Raw genomic sequence first — 19,235 nt, forward strand, 5'->3', positions numbered from 1 at the left:
CCAACTGAGCTAACTGGCCACCGGCGATCGAATACGGCGGACCGCTACATTCCTCCCTCCTTTAATGTCTCACACCTGAAGACATCAACCCAGGATCTTTATCCCCTGGCAGGCATTTTCACCTGTCAGTTTCAGGGGCTGGTCTACGACACCAAATGTAACAGGAAGGAAGAAAATGCAACGGACCAGACCGGGATTCGAACCCGGGCCCCATGAATTTCTAGTCAGGTGCTCTACCAACTGAGGTAACTGGCCACCGGCGATCGAACCCGGCGGACCGCTACAGTATAATAAATGTACAGATTTTGTGACTGACAGACAGACATACCGAATGTACAAAAACAATAATGTTTCAGATGGATGGACACAAAGAAGGACAATGGGTGATCAGAAAAGCTCACTTGAACTTTCAATTCAGGTGATCTAAAAATGTTATCTTACAGATATTTCCTCAATTTTCAGTATCTTATAATTACAAACCAAAAAAAAAAAAAAAAAAAAAAAAAAAAAAAAAAAAAAGCATCATTTACATAGCAGACTATCACATTTTCTATTCCTCTGTAGGAGACATGTCCTGAAAGAAACTTTTGATGACACAAACAGTCCTCCCTTTAAAACCACGCTCTACTAAAACACTGTTCACACCATGATCTGGATCTCTTTTGAAAGCAAGGTGTAGATGGTCCAGTCCAAGTCCTGAGTTTGCAAGGCGTCTTGCTACAGTCTTTCAATGCGTTGTGTGCATCATACTCTATATCAAGCAATTTCTTGATAAGGGTGGTCTGCTTGTAATTGATATTATTTCCTTTTTTGGGACTTTCAATGTATTTATACATCCACTGATAAGCTGAAGAAAAGTTGATAAAAGTCCAAATTCCAAAAGTAGCTTTGACAAAATAGGGATATCGTAAGATCCAATATTGTGGCCTACAAGTACGGGACGGTTCTTCAATTTCAGAAAATCTAAAAAACTTAGCAATGCTTGATGGAGACTGACACTTCTAACTTCTTTTCCATTGAGATACATCTGATTCTTATGAAAACAGTATGATAGTCCTGTAATCTCACTTGCTTTCTGGCTGATTGGCTGTCGAGGGTCAATGTAAACATTGAAAGACTCCTTTCCATCATAGGCTGACAGTTGTGTGATATCTGAAGATCAAGACAGTCCTGTTGCTTGATGTCAAAGACAACAAAGTTCTGCATATCAGATAGAGACTGTATAGGTGGAATGGACTCTATGTCTGGAGCATCAGAAGCACATATGTTGCTTTGATAAGTCTGTCCCTCCTTAAGTGCTTTAGCTGTATCATGCTGGGCATTCTTTTTTCTGAAATTGGTGAATTATTTTCAGTTGATTATAAATTGTAAACATGTATGTATACACTGTACGTTTCTGACAGCACATCATGGTGACAATTAAAATATGTTACTACAATAGGTTATAAGGTTGCGAGTACAGGGAGATAACTCATGTTGCAAAATACTGTATTTTCATTCATTCATTCTTTCTTTCTAGTTGATCATGATCCACTAATTGGGCAAATTTGATGGGTCGGTTGGAGTAGATCAAACAAATCCATTTTAATTTTTGGCCTGATGAAACTTGACATCTTGCCATAAAAAATGATATACAAAACATTAAAGTCCTACCCTAGATAGTTCAGAAGATGTTGATTAGGTAGTATGTGAATGTCTGGGTTTCCTTATCTGATCAGTTAATTACGTTTAAAAGCAACCGTCTACATTTTGGGATATTTTGGAGTTATTTCTTTTCTGCCACAGCTTTCTTTTATCCTTGGCCATTGACTTCTTCTGTGTTATTTTCCCAGGCAATAATGCATCTTTGTTGATCTGTAAATACAATATGTCGAGGTGCAACTGCTGTGCAAATATTGAACTCATTACACAGACATGCAGAGTTCATTAAGCTCCTGTAAATGAATTACATGCATTATACATATAAAGGACTACTTAGAGTTCAATATGAACAAAAGAAGTAAACACAAATAATACCCTTGAAATCTATCCTTAATGTGGTGAGGAAGAGCAAGGACAAGAGACAAAGATAACGAACAGTGATCAATCTCACAACTCCTATAAGCAATACAAAATCACATGTATTTGAATAAATCGGAATAGCGTCATAAACATATATTTAAGGTTTTGAGACATACAATTTTTATTTGTCAAACTAAAATTATTTGATTACATATGCTTTCTCGTATCTTTGAGACAAAGAAAATGGTATAAAGCACAATGTCAATGGTCAGGAAATGAAATTTCACTCCCAAAAATCTCTGCATTTCCTTAATGATATTACTTCACTTTAAAATGGTAGATAAAATACATATATATTTAGGTCCTAAAGGTTTATTTTTCAAGTCATATGATCATTATTATTTTTTTGTCTTGAAGAGATGAGAATGAATATGTAGTCAGTACCACAATTAATAAAAATTTCAACCCCTGAAAATTTTACTGTTTTGATTTGGGCATTTTTAATGGCGAGTAAAAAATAGGAAATTTTGAGGTCTGATTTTCATCTGAGTAAGTCAGCAACCCTTCAGTGATTAATTGTACTGCCATAAATTTGAGTAAAGCCATGGAGCCGTTCGTGTATCGTGTTCTATCGTTTATCATGTCAAGAATAACGTTGCGGGTACTGTAAGTGCACCACGATGCAGATTGGCAAAGGGAGTGGTCTCCATACACATGTGGTACAATTATATCCAACTTCTCTGCAAGATCCTCTGCTGTAGCACACTTACTGGACATTGGGTACATATAGCACCGGGTTAAATAAGGAATTACTCCTGCTGGCTTCAGTTCTTTGTGTTTGTGAGAGAGTTTATAAAGGTCCTTGGAAAGATTTTTCAAACTGTGATCCAGTCACCTTTCACTGTGTTCCACATGCACATACACAGTCTGGCCATTGTCATTGTTCTTCTTTAAATCTTTGAAATCTGGTTTTAGTCTGGCCATTGTTGTAGAGTCACTGTCCCCATGAAAAGTTTTAACGTCATAGCCTTTGGATCGAAGATTTTTCAACATGGTTGAGGCCATGTCTGGCTCCATGGCTTTACTAGATCCTAATAAAAAAAATAAATGGTTTGAATAACTTTCCAAATTTTCCTTCAATTCAATAATATTCAAAACTCTCCGAAAATATTTCAATATCATATAATGCATATTGTTAATAAAACAATAAAATACCTCTCCAGTTTGAGTTACAATTGTGATTAGGGACTGTCTCGTTCCTTCCGGAGTAGTATTGACAGGTGCTGGACATTTTGGTCCGTACATCAAAGTCAACAATTTTCCCTGTTTGTATTCTTACAAGACTAGCGTGCCCTAAAATACATGAAATTTCATTGTATATAATATTTCTATGACTTTAACCAATAGCACATACTACCTACAAGATCCAAGGTGTCAAATCGGAACAATGCAGCCTAATCAATTTATAAAATGGGTATATACATTGGTGTAGACAAAGGGAGGGGAAAGAGGGGGTGGGGGTCATTCGGGGACTGTGATCCAGTCACCTTTCACTGTGTTCCATTCAATATGGGTGTTCCATTTAAAATGGAGGCAGAATGCAGGAGAATGAAAGAGCCCCCATGCCAGGTGATAATGATAGCAAAATCAGATTTTTAACTTAAATCATATTACAAACCAATTTTAATTACCACTTCTCTACAAAAGTTTGACATTTTGGGTGAAAATTTAGTCAAGCATTCAACTAAAGTCTATCTGTTACTAAAATTACTGAGACAAAATTTTGTGTTTTGTACCCCTCTTCTACTTTAAGGTTTGTATTCCCCTACCCAAACCAAATTTTAATTTGTGAAGTTCCTGTTTCATATTTTATGTTCATATTACTATAAATCATAATAAAGATTGTTTACATACCAGAGTTACTGCTATACTGCCACCCAGAACCTCTGGTTTGCCATCGATCATCAAAACTGCACTCTAGTTCATGTTGCTGAACAGCTTCATACTCCGAAGCTAATGCAGAACTGCAAGATTCTGAAGCTTGCCTATAAAAGGATTGGTGGATTTCTTTATCCTTTTTCTTTATTGTACTTGGATCTATTGGTGGGATGTTACAAGCACTTAAAAAGTTCACAACATGGGAACCATACCTATAAGAGTAAATAAAGACTATATAGATTGATTAGACTTAAAACAAAGATTGCATAATCATCAAAGTGATTGTAATTAGAGACGTCTCTTCAAATGTGAAGAATTCAAAACTCTGATATAGCAATGATACAAAATCAAGTACCCTAAAAATTGGCACATATTGTTAGAGTCTGCTAGGGGTTGAAAAATAATTTTAATCTCAAATGTAAAGGTGGCTTGTTTAAGTATTCTTGATGCAAACTATGTAAGAAAAGGATAGTTAGGTAACATGGAGGGGGTGGGTGGGTGGGTGGAGACATTGATTTGAATGGTACAAAGCATCCTATTAAGATTATATTACAATAAGATAGTTGATCCATTAACTTTTCTTTTCTATATCAGGTTTTTCAAAGTGCGTCTGTCACACTTGCCATTTTAGATTTTTCAGTATCATGATTATATTTGCTATTCCATTTTACTAACAGACAGCACATTGAAGTTCTTCTTACCTTATTGAAAAATTTAAATAATAATGAAATAAGGCATGGCAAAGTAAGAGTGCACACTAATCTCTAAATCACTTTTGGTCTAGAGGTTACTTTTTTAATGAAATTATGTGACATGAACAGCTTAAAAAACTTTTGAAAGTCATCAGAATCTAAAATTTCACCCCTCTAAATGCAAAGTTGAATATTAAAAAAATGAAGATGCATAAATATGACAAATACTCTGACCTATTTTTACATACACACATTATATCAGAGAAATATATCTCTGATTATATACTATGTAACATCTTCACCTTTCATGTATATTGCATCAGTTGTACATGTAGTTGATCAAGGTTTACAATAATTGATTTATTTTATTGAAGAGTAAAACTTAAGAACTTTTGAACTACTTTTTAAAATCTTATAACACTATGCTGACAAAATTTACTAATCTTGGGACAGTCATGTACGTGGTAGGCTAAAGCTTGTAATTATTATTGAATGGGGTGTTGAATTTTATATACTAACCTATGACCACTTTGGTATTCATATCGAAAGCACCATTGTTATTTCTCTTTCCAGTGGATACTTGGCTGACATGGCCACACAAGTAATTTCTGCACAAAATATTGAAAACGCTCCCCAGCCCGTACCGTGTCTCGCACGTGATATCGGACAAGTGCAGAGGTGACCCACATTCTTTACACTGCATCTGATCAGCAAGATGCTTCAGTTCTATCACTCTCCTGCCATCATGCCATTTAATTTCTCCAGTATCATCCTTCACGTCTAGACTTACAGCTACTTCAGGCACAGAAACCGATGCCGATGATGGGACAGGCGGACACGGAGTATTATCGTTAAAACTGTACTCATGGTCATCCTTAATTTCTCTTACATTCCTGTGACTATTAATAGTTTTTAGTCTGGATGACCTCCACGACTTACTTTTCGATGTAAACTTGCCATTCAATCGCGCAAATTCTTTCGATGCCGATACGTCTGCTTCTTCAACCATCTTGTAACAATAGACGCAAACTCCGTACAGCGTCAAATTCTCCGGGACTACTTTCCCCTACGAATGATATTGGAGTTGTAGCGTAACGGAATATACTGAGCTGACTGGAGCTTGCAATAGACGCTTTGTGTAAAAGATGATCGATATGTGATGGCGTTGATAATTCCGAAAAAACAGCGCGTGTAGATCTGCGCATTACGTCAATCACGTGATAGCTATCCATCTCTACCTTAAAGTCAGCATGTCCCAAATTCTATGGTCGTCATAACAATCTAGTTCGCCAATACAACCTATCACTGGGTCAAATGCTGTCTGACTTGTAATACTGATTGTTTGGTCGTTCTTGGCACCCATCCCATGGGATTTTGGTGGTATTTTTAATCCCACTTGGGGGATTTTGACTCCCACCAAAATCCCATGGGAGAAAAAATATAATTTCTTCCATAGGATTTTAACTCCCATATTTAAACTTAATATGGGATACAATGTCCCATAGGAGGAAATGTCCCATAATGAACATGAAATGGCAGTAAATATCCTATTTCAGCATAAATGGGAATAAATATCCCAAATAAAACACAGGATGAGGATTTTTATTCCATGAATATAACAATAAAACAGAAAATTGTATCTTAAAAAGTGTTGTTTGTCATGATTCTTAAAATGTACTTACAAGCCAAGGAATGACATTAACTTTTAAATATATATAGTAATTATAAGCTCCTATATGTATGCCTACATGTATGTGTTTGTGAATAAATGTCTAAAACAAACATGAGAAATAATATAGGATATTAGAGCTCTGCTTTACTAAACCTTTTCCCATGCAATTTTAACATATACATATAACCCTTTCACAAAAACATCCGTATAAATTTGGATGGGACTATATTATTGCAACAAACAGACAAGAACAGTATGAAATACTCATTCACATGCAGTTGCTCACATTCACTATTTACAACCCTTCATAGGTCGGCAGGTGTTAATATGTTCACAGGAACCGGTTGTCTGGATTAATAATAGTGTGGGTATATACCATATTCTGTACCATCTCCTAATGGGGGAAAAACCTACTGTAGTACAAGGACTGATACGTCACTAAAAATCCCATGGGATTTTTTGATTTCAGGTGAAATATCTTAAAAACTACAATAGTTACAAGTGTAAATGTTGGTGCATGTCTTGTGAACATAAAATCCCATCTTTTTTTTTTGTAAAGAGTTTATTTGCATCCTTAATAAAATGGTTGGCGAAACTCGGGACTTTTGTCGTGTCCAGAGTTAAATGTCGCACTGTTATATTCTAAATCCCTAGGAATAAAAATAAATTCGAGGAACTATCCAGGCATCCCAACCTGTCTATTTCAAGGTAGAAGCATCCACTGCAAACATAAAAAGATATCAAAATGTTAAACAAAATTTGTCAACTTTGCATTATAATCGCAAGCAAATAAATCTATGTCGTAAGGACCCCATTCACGAGAACTTTCATCAAAGAGACTTTGAGCTATCCCCAATCATCAAAATTAACAATACGACTTAGATAATGTGCTTAATCATTCATATTCCTTGGAATCCGTTTTATCTCTAAACGGATTTTGTATTCAAGACAAATTTCAAATATTTTCATTGCGTTTTCTTGTTAAAAGTTTTCATACTCCCTTTTCTTACAATAGACACAACCTTTGTTGTATAATCTGTGAACCATTTGATATTTACTCCTTCCAATAAGGGCAATAAGGAGCATAAGACCCTATCTACAGCCACTAGTTAGCTGCTCTATCTCTCATATTCCTCTCATACACCATGGGAAACTGCGTTACCTGTCTGTAGACAATAACCACCAAATCATGTCTCACTTGCGTCAGTATAATCAATCCTAATGGAACTTGAAGTACACTTCATTTTTTTGCCATTTAAAATTTTTCTAAATAAATGTATTTTTTGAAAATGAAATTTGATAAATACTTTCTTCAGACAAAAATATCATGCTATTCCAGAATGTTGCAGATAACGTATCAATGCTAAGACATTTACTCATATGTTGAGAAACACTATCAATTGCGACAGAAATCGAAATTATCTGACCAACCAAACTAGCTATACATCTTACCTTTACAGGTGGATTTTCTGAATCATATCTGAATCTTTGTTTAATCGTGTAAGGATATGGATAGTATCCCGTTCACAATTCAAAAATATGCTTAAAAATTCTTACTTTTAGCCTTTGGTATAAAACCTGATAACAGCATATCCAAGTAAACTTGTAAAGTGTATGGACATTTCACACGCTTTTACATACCCGTTATGACAACCAAAATCGTCATGTAATTACATCAAAATTTTCTTCCCTTCGCTACGCCATTTCATGATCCAAGACCTAGTAAGTTTGGTGAAAGTTTAGCCATGAAAAATTAAGTGAAACACACAATTTAAACATATCTTCTTCTTTTTTTGAATACTATTGTTTAAGAAATGCAATACCCTACAGTTGGAGAAAGCATATTCGACAAAATGATAATTCTTTTATAAATAGAAATACACTTATACTGAGTTTCAATGATAATAGGAGTCCCATATCAAATATGACTTGTAAAGATTTTTACTGGATTTTGATGGAAAGTATAGCAGAATTGCAAACATGTATACCAAATTGGGAAAATATTTTTCATTCAAAATTTACACAGCAAGAGTTAGAGAGTATTTACAAGTTACCTTTCACAATATCAATGGAAACATCATTACAATCTTTTCAATATAAATTAAGTCACAGATTTTTAGCACACAACAAATTGCTGTATGCAATGAAAATTATAACATCACCTTCTTGTATATTATGTGGACATTTAGATACAATAGAGCAGAGGTTTTACTTTTGTGAATATGTTGGTACTTATTGGAAGCATTTACAAACTTCGTGGAATAGATTAAACATGACTTAATATAAATGATATCTCTTATCAAGACATAATATTTGGATTTTATGAAGAAAAGTGTGAAAGTCTGAATTATTGTATACTGCTTTCTAAATATTATATACAATTTGTGTTTAATTCAGATACAAGGCACAGTGGCCCTTCTTTATATAATTTTTTGCAATTTTTGAGAAGAAAACTGTTCGTTAAAAAATCAATTTATTGTGGCAGAAGAAATCTTGATTATTATAACCAAGTATGGAAAACGATAGAAGACAAAATAATTTCAATGCAAGATGTATCTTCCTTAAATGAATTAGTTATGCATATTTCATGTACTAGTCTCTCTTTATCTTCAAAGTAATTGTACAATATTGCTATTAATTTTCACACAGTGTTTAATATGTATGTTGAAATATTGAAGTTGCATGTAACATCCTGTTTATATGATAATATATGTCCAAAAAGAGCCAATTAAAAAAAAAGGTTTGGTGAAAATGTATGGTGCAGAAGTAAGACCAAACGGGAAAATATTGAAATGAAAATTACGCGTAACACCATCAAAATTCCAAGAAAATCCCAAGAATTTCCCATGATCTTGGAAAATATCTATATGATGATATGCACTTAAAACACCATTTGTTCTAATCTACATATAGCAAAGCTGTTCTTATATCATGGTACTTGAATTCAGGAAAACAGAAAGAGGATTATTAACAAAAGGCACTTCATATTCCTCTGAGATCAAACCATTTAAATTAAAGGCGCGTAAAGTTGTGCTACTGGGACAACATCCATGTACGTAAACATTACCTAGGCGGCATATACGCAAGATAAATTATGGTATCGAATACACATTATAACCGACTCCAAACCACAACACTGATTAAAACTCTAAAATCAAATTTAGGAATTGATTATTCTTACAAGAAACCAGACGAACTTATTGAACTATGTGAAGGAGCGCAGGTACTAAATCTGCCAAATCTGACCGATATAAAGCATCAATCGCAAGAAGAACCATGAAGGGAAAACCTATATGCACATCCAACACAACATTTCTTATAATTAATGGGATTTATATGTTATTAAAATTATTCTGTCAGACTATGAAGACATTCTATCTTATACAATTAGGACAGGTTCATATGGCATGGACTTTGTAATAAGCCTTTTCACGATAACTGCGGGACTGTACTTCGCACATGCGCATAAACACTTCTGAACGGCAACATCCACGTTCCATTGTATGTTTATATTGGCAACAAATCATGGTCATTCAGTGCGTTGTATTTAACACTTTTTTTGGCACGCTGTTTTTGGTTATATTAAGCTCTAAAGCTTCATAGTTATTTCGGATTTCAAACATTTCGGTTGAGCATCACTGAAGAGACATTATTTGTCGAAATGCGCATCTGGTGCATCAAAATTGGTACCGTATAAGTTTTACATTATGACCCCTGGGTCGAGGCCTCTGCTGGTGGACTGTTAGTCCCCGAGGGTCTCTACAGCCCAGTAGCTAAGTACTTCGTTACTAGCTTGAAAATACTGATGAATATTTAATTGCTGTAATAAAATTTAGAAATTCATTTCAAAATTATAAAATTTAGAAATTCATTTCAAAATTAAGGATTATCTCCCTCATGCATAGCTCTTATCCTTGGACGAATTTGGCTCCACTTTTTTGGCACGCTGTTTTTGGCTATATTAAGCTCTAACGCTTCATACTTATTTCGGATTTCAAACATTTCGGTTGAACATCACTGAAGAGACATTATTTGTCGAAATGCGCATCTGGTGCATCAAAATTGGTACCGTATAAGTTTTACATTTAAATGCTCGAACCGACAAGGAAGTAAAGCAAAAGAGAAAGGTGTAAGTTTTTTCAGATTTCGCAAAGACAGAAGAAAGCGAGCCGCATGGATCAAGACAATAAACAGAAATAATTTGGCCCCAAATGAGTACAGTAGGGTATACTCTGAGCATTTTGTTGATTCTTGGCATAGTGACGACCCCACGGACATCAACTATTGCCCGACTTTGTTTTCGTATAAGATAAGGGAACCATCCGAGACACAGGCTGCTCGAGAGAAAAGACACAGTAAAAGGAATTTACTTCAGGTGATTTGAATGTTTACTCTAAGATGACTTTACACAAGTAGAACGTACATCTTTAACTATTGTCGCATTGACGTAGAGATGAATGAATTCATTAGGATAAATGAGTTCTGTCCAAAGTCTCTTCGTTCTTCTTTATTAATAAAATAGAAATCAATGTGCTTTTTTTTTTTTTGTAATCTATGTGAATTAATATATAGATTCATATATATGCATGTATATATACTGTTCAGTGTATGGCCATAAGTGAGTCATTCCATTTTTCACTATGTATTTCATTGAAAACTAATTGTGAGGTCACTTTGTCCAGTTTTTTTTTTCTTCTTCTCTTAATTTTTTAAAACTGTTCAAATTTTCTGCTGATGCTTTGATGCTTGAAATTGATTTATGAAATCACCAAAGAAAAAAAATGAACTTCAAATTACTATAATGTCATAAAGAATTGGTCTCAAATTTACAATGTCTCATACCAAATTTGAAAAGAATTGAAACAGTACTTAATGCCTTATGTTCTGACATTTAATAACTGGCCATTTTGGTCCCACTCTGATACCAAAACCCCTATCCCTGGGATCATCAATTTTACAATTTTGGTAAAGGAATATCTTTTCTTTCCAAAATATCCATTTAGTTTCAATTTAGTATCAATGATATAATTAAGTGTTTACACTTAAACAATATATATACTATGTTTGACCCTACCCTGGGCCTGGGGTCAGATTCTCTACCCAGGGAATCATGAAATTTACAATTTTAGTAGTAGCCTTTCTGCTCTACATCATTTGTCTTGCACATGCGTGGTTGTAGAAAAGAATTTTTTTGAAATTGGTAAATATTTAGCAGTTTTTGTCCCACCCCTAAGGCCTCAGAGGTGCAGGAGTCCCGAAATTTACAATTTATGTTCCACTTGTCCCAAACTAAACACCACACTAGTAACTTTGGAAATTCAATTATTTATATTCTAAAGTAAAGAGTGATCAAGGTAATTGTGGACAGATGTGAGGGGAGGTGGAGTCTGTCAAATTTTAAAAACTATTGTTAATAAATTTGTCCTATAAAGGTCATATTTTCGTTTTTAGAAAATCCTATTTTGTCCTACTTTCTGATGATAAAATCCTATTTTTCCTGTATTTTTTTTATCCAAAAGTTGCTATGACCCATGATAATGTTGCAATAATTTTTAAAAAAAAAAAGACATTTGGCAAATAAATAGTCATAAAGTGAAATGATGACTCACTAATAGCCAGTTGCTGTACATCCTTGGTCAATATCTAACCTAAAATTTGATTCAAATTGTAAGAATAACAATTTATGAAAGAACGCTCATGTTGTTTGACTTTGTTTTTTTTCTCGTCATATTGTAAGGTGAAATGACAGTTGAGTTAGCTACTGTGATAAAATTATTCACATTGAGTTACATCACAATTTAACTGCATTATATGTTTTATATATTATGACCATATATAATATATAAGATTGATCACTGTTCGTTATCTTCACCTTGCATATAAATGATTAAAACATTTTTTTAGGACATCAACGAGACGGATAGAACAGAGAGACTTTCGATGCAGAAACGCCACGACTTCAGTCTTTACTCACATAGCTATTATACATCACAACCCGACTGTATACAAGACATCAACAAAAACAATGATGAGAATATGATTCTTGATGATGTTGATATAAAGACTTTGAAAGATGAAGGTACACATGAAAAAAAGAAAATATTAACATTTCAAAGAGGTTTTAAAAATGATTGAATATAGATACAGAATTTAATTGTTTAGGCTTGAATTTTGAACATGTTGACCAGATCAAAAGTCAATGTCTTACGAAAATATGAATGAGGTCTACTATAATTATTGTTGTCAAGACCCCCACCCCCCAAAAAATGAGAGATTAAATTAAATAAAATCTATAAATCATAAACTATTTCATGAAAGAAACATCAGTAATCACATACTTTTTAGTGTATACTGGTCATTGTCGGGTAACTTGTGGGGCTCTTGACTCTCCCACCACTGTTTTGTGTCCTTTCTTGACCAAACTATTCAAATTTACATTTGTCATCAGACACCCATCTGTCTGGTCTCAATCCTTAATGTTATCTTTTAATTACAGGTGTACAGTGTGACCCTGACCCTCTGCTACAGGAGAACCTTGCCTTGAAGAAGGAGTTAGACGACCTCAAGAGAGAACGCTCCAGATACATTTGGAATGTATAGAAGATTGCCAACGATGATGCCAAGACAAAGTTTTACACTGGGCTGCCTTCTTTTGCAGTGTTTATGTGGCTTTTCAAGTAGGCATACAAATTTAGTCACATTTGAACATAGTGGTACATAGCTTTGTAATTTTAGTTACTTTTCGCTAAGTTTTACATCATTCAAATATAGATCTGCATTGCATGTTTTTCTATTGCTGTATAATCCTAATACATAATTTAATCCTTTTTTAAATATAGCTCCATCAGGCCAAAGGCAGAGAGAATGAGGTACTGGATTGGCTCCAACACATACCTGACAGCAGACAGACAGAGAAAGTCTAAGGGGTCATTGAAGCTGGTTGACCAGTTACTTGCTGTCCTTCTTAGACTAGGACTGTTTACCTCTGATATTGCCCATAGATTTGGTATATCAGACAGTACTTTTTCCAAATATTTTGCCACCTGGATTTTTTTACTTGCATGTGAACTGAAATCTTTAAATCCATTTCCTACACGTGATATCATTGACAGAACAATGCCATTATCTTTTTAATCAAAGTATTCATCTGTTCGAGTTATACTCGACTGTACAGAACTTTTTATACAGAAATCCTCTAGTCTTGTAAATCAGAGTATGACATTTTCTAACTACAAACATCATACAACTGTGAAATTTCTTGTTGGCATCACACCATCAGGTGTTATTTCTTTTGTATCTGAAGGTTGGCCAGGTAAGGTATCTGACAGAGAACTGACAATTAATTCAGGTATTATAGATCTGTTAGATGAAAATGAGTGTTATGGCGGACAAAGGTTTTACGATAAGAGATCTGTTGGAAAATAGAAAATGTAATTTGAACATTCCTCCATTTAGAGGTACATGTCCGCAATTTTCAACAGATGAAGTTTTCAAAACACAGGAGATAGCCTCATTAAGAATATATGTAGAGAGGAGTATAGGTCGAGTTAAAAACTTCCATATTTTGGATGGTGTTATGCCTATAAATTTGCAACCATTAGTCACAAAAATTTTCCAGGTGATTTGTTGGCTGACAAATCTTGATGTGCCATTAATTACAAATTAATTTCCATTTATGTACATGAGTGTATTTTTATAGGAAGTGCTGCTTTAATTGATTTCAGACTGACGAAAATGACAAATTGTAATTCAAAATGATATCAAACTAATTATTGTGATTGAACTCATGTCAACATATTTTTTATTTTTGGAATTTGATAATTAAGAGAACAAAACATTTATGGTGGAACATGACATAAAACTTGAATAGATATTAAATGTGAGATTTGTTAAAGGGAAAATTATTCTTATGCTTCATTTAAGTGATCAGTACACAGCTCTACTTCTGTACATATGTTACACGTTTCTTGTTCATGTATATTTATAAACCATGCTTGGCATATTTATGGTATGCTTCCAGTTGGTTTGTGATTGGCAAATGAATATTTTTTAGTTTAATGTAGAAATTCATTGCTATCTGATAAAAATGACACTTGCAGTCATTTGAAACTGTTCTTCAAAGATATTGACACTTGTTGATACATTTGGGATAGATTATATGAAATAATTTCTTTCAAAACTTAATTAATTATTGATTAATGAATTATTGATTATGCATGTTGATCATTGCATGATTTGGCATTTGTATACTGTACAACAAACAATGATATGTGTGGTTATCTAAATCAAATTAAAAAAAAAAATCAATTGTTTTTCTTGTCAGAAGAGCATAAAAAATATATATACATGTACAAGTATGATGAAATTTCAACTTTATTGTCAGACTTTTCTTTTATAAAGCAATAAGTTCAAATGATACATTGTAAATGTAACTTCAGAGCTTCAGATATTTAAGGATGAGGATTCTTTGCAGAAATATGCATTATGAAGTTTATCAAATTCTGAATTGGGAAAAGAATTACTGCTATCCATTAGGAGAATAAAATTCAAAGTGGCATTGCTCTTATGACTATATCTCAGGAAAACAGAATTTGAACAGATTAAAAATCTTAAAAGTAGATAAATAATAGAAATTATCTGGAGCTCTGTAACTGGATAATGTGATGCATATAAAATTCAATAAGTCTAGGCATCATAGGGGACACAAACTCTGAATCAAAATATATTCTGTCAATACAAATATTGTTCTGAGCAGCCTCTGTCCATACTACAAAGTCACACCATGGTAATCGCATAATTGCCATTTCTCCCTGAACTTGAGCATAAAACTTGTGGCTATTTTTGAGACGTGGTCCTTCCATACTATATTCTAAACAAACAGTTGGACATCCCATTGCAACAATCTCACTCACTTCCATTGTTGTTACTTGAGTTCCCTTGATGGAGTATGGACACTTAATCTCTAGTACACCTATGCTGTCACCATCAAAAACTCTCCCGTCACTGGAGGCACCCAAAAATGAGTTATCTGTGCACAAAGTGAGACCTGTATCCTCAACTTTAAAATTGTTTTTTGTGGCAGTCTTCAGATTGACATACTCTGAGCTTGCCTTTGCCTCATTTTGTTGTCCCCACTGAACAGCTGGTGGCAGAGATGCATACCTATAAATACACAGAATTTTAACCTAGGGAAAGAAGGTCCGAACAATTTTAATTATATATATATATCAAATAAAATGATGACAAAAGAAATACATCATGGCGATCAAGTACATTGTATATATTAAAGCTTTTTATCCCCATATATTATCATTCATAATAAATGTATTACATTCATAACATTATAATGATAATTTTAGTTCTAATATTATGCTACACTGTATTTGTATTCTGTATTACCTATATACACACGTATGCCCATGTATTATAAAGTCATAAACTATCACAACTTACTTCTGAAGACTAGACCCCTCCACAATTTGCTTGATCAAAGACTTTGGATTGGGTCCAGCTTTCAATACATCACCAAATATGGAACTGGTTAAACGACCAATATGTAGTTTCTGCCACATTTCTGATGTCCTACTGTACCACCATATATTGTTGATCTTTCGATCATATAACTGTAGATATCACTAAATGTTATAGTAGGGATGGACGAGAAACCCGGACTTTCATAAACAACAACGTTGAATGGTGGTAAGCTGTCCTGAAACGATCCTACTAGCGGAGATTCAAGTGCGTCTTTTTGTACGATCGGTGTTAAAATCGAAGTTTCAGTCTGACTTAACAGCAATTCCTGAATGATTTCTTCTTTTTTCTTTCTTTTAATATCAATGCCAACATCTACCGCCAGATTTCTCAGATCATTTACCTTTAGTTTGTTCAAATTCAAAGTTTTGTCATTATAATTCATGTAACCAACGTAAACATGATCGAAGGTTGCCGCCCGGAAGCATTTGTGCGCATGTGCGAGATTTATCGTGAAAAGGCTTATTGTACATAGAACATATTTATTTTCCAATCAAGGGGCAGCAGGAAAATATATACAAATACTGTACATATACTAGTAAAGAAAGAAGTGATTACATAACACATAATAACACGCAAATACAGTGTCATATATTGTTCAAAATAAATTTTCCAGTTATATTAAGAATAGATGGCTCTTCAGAACATAATACGTACATGTAACATGTACCCCCACCCCCGTACATATACCCCCCCTCATTTTCCAATATTTTAAAATAAGTTATATATCTGCCAAACTGCATTTTTGAAAGACGTTTATAACATTAATTAACACAACAAATGCGTTTCCAAACTGCATCTAAACTATTTTGAAAATTACAAAATATTGATGGACTTAGGACAGAGGACATCGTTGTTTGGAATTTTTAAAGTATTTGTAGTGGAGTTTAAAAAAAATCCATGTAACATCCTTGATAAACTAGTGTTAGAATATCTAAGTAGTTTGACCAATGGCTATTTTATTTAAATACACAACATGTACTTTAACTTTAATAACAGGGAGGGGGGGGGGTATGAACGTTTCCTTTATGTCCCAGTAATCTCGCACTTGCTCGCGAAATTTGTGCATTTTCTTACCAATGAAACACAAGAGTCATCAAAGCGCGATAACTAATGAGTTGGTAATTAAAAGTATTGCACCTCGTACAAATTCGTCAGAAGCATTGCTCTTGAAGAATATACCCTTTGGTAAAGAATAAAATGGAATCCTGTACCCAAAATAAATTGTATCAATAGTAAACTTGCATGCATCACCCCCCCCCCCTCCCCCCCCCCCCCCCCCCACACACACACACACAATTGAATACTAGCTTTAAGACAACCCTTACACAAAGTTTGTTGTTTTCTTTGCATTTTAACAATAACCAAATTGTGAGATATCAAAATAGATATTTTCCGTAGAATACTCATCTTGTACAAAATTAGATTCTCTTTCCATCCTATTAGCTGGGTTTGAGTTCTGAACACCTTTTCTTTGATGATTTGGTTTCCCATAGTGGAAACATCCTATGGGGAATCTCGCACCCAACATTCAGGGGAATCCAAACTGAAAGGGTGATGGTTCACCAAATGGCTTCCTTGGAAAAGGAAAATTGAATGAAGCAAAGCCACAAACACCTTTAGATGAATTATTTCTAGACTTTTGCTTTTCGTTTTGTTTTTTCTCTCCAAGAACCTTATTTTCAGCCTTCTTAATGCGCTTTTCATCATCTGCAAGAGGGTTGGAAATGTAATTTTTAACTGTGTTCCAGCCACAGGGAGATGCGTCGGACATTTTCATAAGTTTATTGCGTTTTGACAAATATCATTGGCTTCTATTTGTTATTTTCAGTATTCATATTCTCCAATACTCAACGCCCACAAACCTTCTATTGATGTTAATATTGATCTTTATTACCTGAATTCTTCCAGGTGATATCATAAGCACTTTTCAACTTTGCGGCTCCGCGAAATTATTCTTTAAATTGATCCAATTGCATCTCCATAGTGTGTTCTATATTGGACGCTTGCTTATTCATCTAATTCAGAATTACGTGAAGCATCTGATCCGACTGACTCCCCACCCCCCACCCCACCCCGTAATGTCGTGGTAATTTTGCACAATTTAAACGCGTTATCAGCTCTAGTGTAGTCCTAAACTGATTTTACATCGTTAGTCGATTAAAACCGGTTCTATTGAACCGCATGACTGAACATACAAATACAGGTATTCGAATTGAAAGCTTGAAATATCCGGAATAATCCGTTCATTACAATTAACAAGTAGAAATTGATTTCTGTCTGATTCGTTCTTCAAACGAAAGAAATCACATTTTGAGACATGTATGTTGTCCAATTCTCCATTAATTCATCGACATTTCTGGTATGTCTAGTAGAATTGCACGAATTTACGTTGGAACAGTTGGATACCCAGACGCGTTTTTATAACTGTTAGTTGTTACAGAGGAAAGTTTATAGAAAAGAATATTTTCATTTCTCTCAACTTCTTTCAGGGGCGTTTGAAGTTCGGTTTCGAAAAAAATTGGGCTTAGTTTTCCTGATGTCATGACTTGCTCTAAGGATTACGGCTATAGACACGGACACTGGAAGTTAATGTAAATATATAGTATGTGCATGTATGAAAAAGGAAGGGTAGGACACTCTTTTTTATGCAAATTCGGGTTTAGGTTATCGTGGACATTTCTCAAACGGCCTGACCCGATGAATCGTTCACATATGCCTTACTTTCAATATCTGTAGGGTTTCGTTTCGTTCCAATGCCGTTCATTCGAAGAAAAAGATGTTTTTACACCTCCAAGTGTCTAAGAATTTCGCTAGACTGTCTTACTTCCGGTTTAATCGCACCGAATCGAAATGCAAGTTCTGATTGGTCAATGTAATAAACATTTATAAGTTTATAATGTCATTCTTATTGGTTCTGAAATAATGATAAGAATATTTGAACTATAAAAACAAACATGGCCCATGTACTTAACTACTAGTCTTTAATACCATCATGAAGTAATAATCCTGAGAATTATTTTTACTACATATGTATTTATGGATTAGATAACATGTGTCAATTCAGACTTTAATTTTATCATTGACCAATCAGAACTTACCTTTCAATTCAGTACGATTAAACCGGAAATAACACAGTCTAGCGAAATTCTTAGACACTTGGAGGTGTAAAAACATCTTTTTCTTCGAATGAATGGCATTGGAACGAAAAGAAACCCTACAGATATTGAAAGTAAGGCATATGTGAACGATTCATCGCGTCAGGCCGTTTGAGAAATGTCCACAATTACCCAAACCCGAATTTGCCTCAAAGAGAGTGTCCTACCCTTCCTTTTTTATACATGCACATACTGTATATTTACATTAACTTCCAGTGCCCGTGGCTATAGATACATATACTA

The 19,235-nt window shown here is 34.2% G+C and overlaps 1 protein-coding gene and 2 pseudogenes across 1 annotated transcript; 1 reads left to right on the forward strand and 2 right to left on the reverse strand.

Annotated features, from left to right (window-relative positions):
* Window positions 1-530: 530 nt before the first annotated feature.
* On the reverse strand, window positions 531-5,640 carry LOC125675905 (uncharacterized; annotated as a pseudogene).
* A 4,188-nt stretch (window positions 5,641-9,828) lies between these two features.
* On the forward strand, window positions 9,829-13,969 carry LOC130052237 (uncharacterized; annotated as a pseudogene).
* Window positions 13,970-14,677: 708 nt separating this feature from the next.
* Window positions 14,678-17,608, reverse strand: LOC130048019 (uncharacterized). The gene is made up of 3 exons (XM_056144010.1): window positions 17,382-17,608; window positions 15,757-15,885; window positions 14,678-15,465 (listed from the first exon to the last, which is right to left on the reverse strand). Exons 1-3 carry the CDS (start codon window positions 17,606-17,608, stop codon window positions 14,937-14,939), a joined length of 885 nt encoding a protein of 294 aa, XP_055999985.1. The 3' UTR covers window positions 14,678-14,936.
* Window positions 17,609-19,235: the final 1,627 nt, after the last annotated feature.

The sequence above is a fragment of the Ostrea edulis genome, chromosome 1 (assembly GCF_947568905.1).
Source record: "Ostrea edulis chromosome 1, xbOstEdul1.1, whole genome shotgun sequence".
Classification (NCBI taxonomy): domain Eukaryota; kingdom Metazoa; phylum Mollusca; class Bivalvia; order Ostreida; family Ostreidae; genus Ostrea; species Ostrea edulis.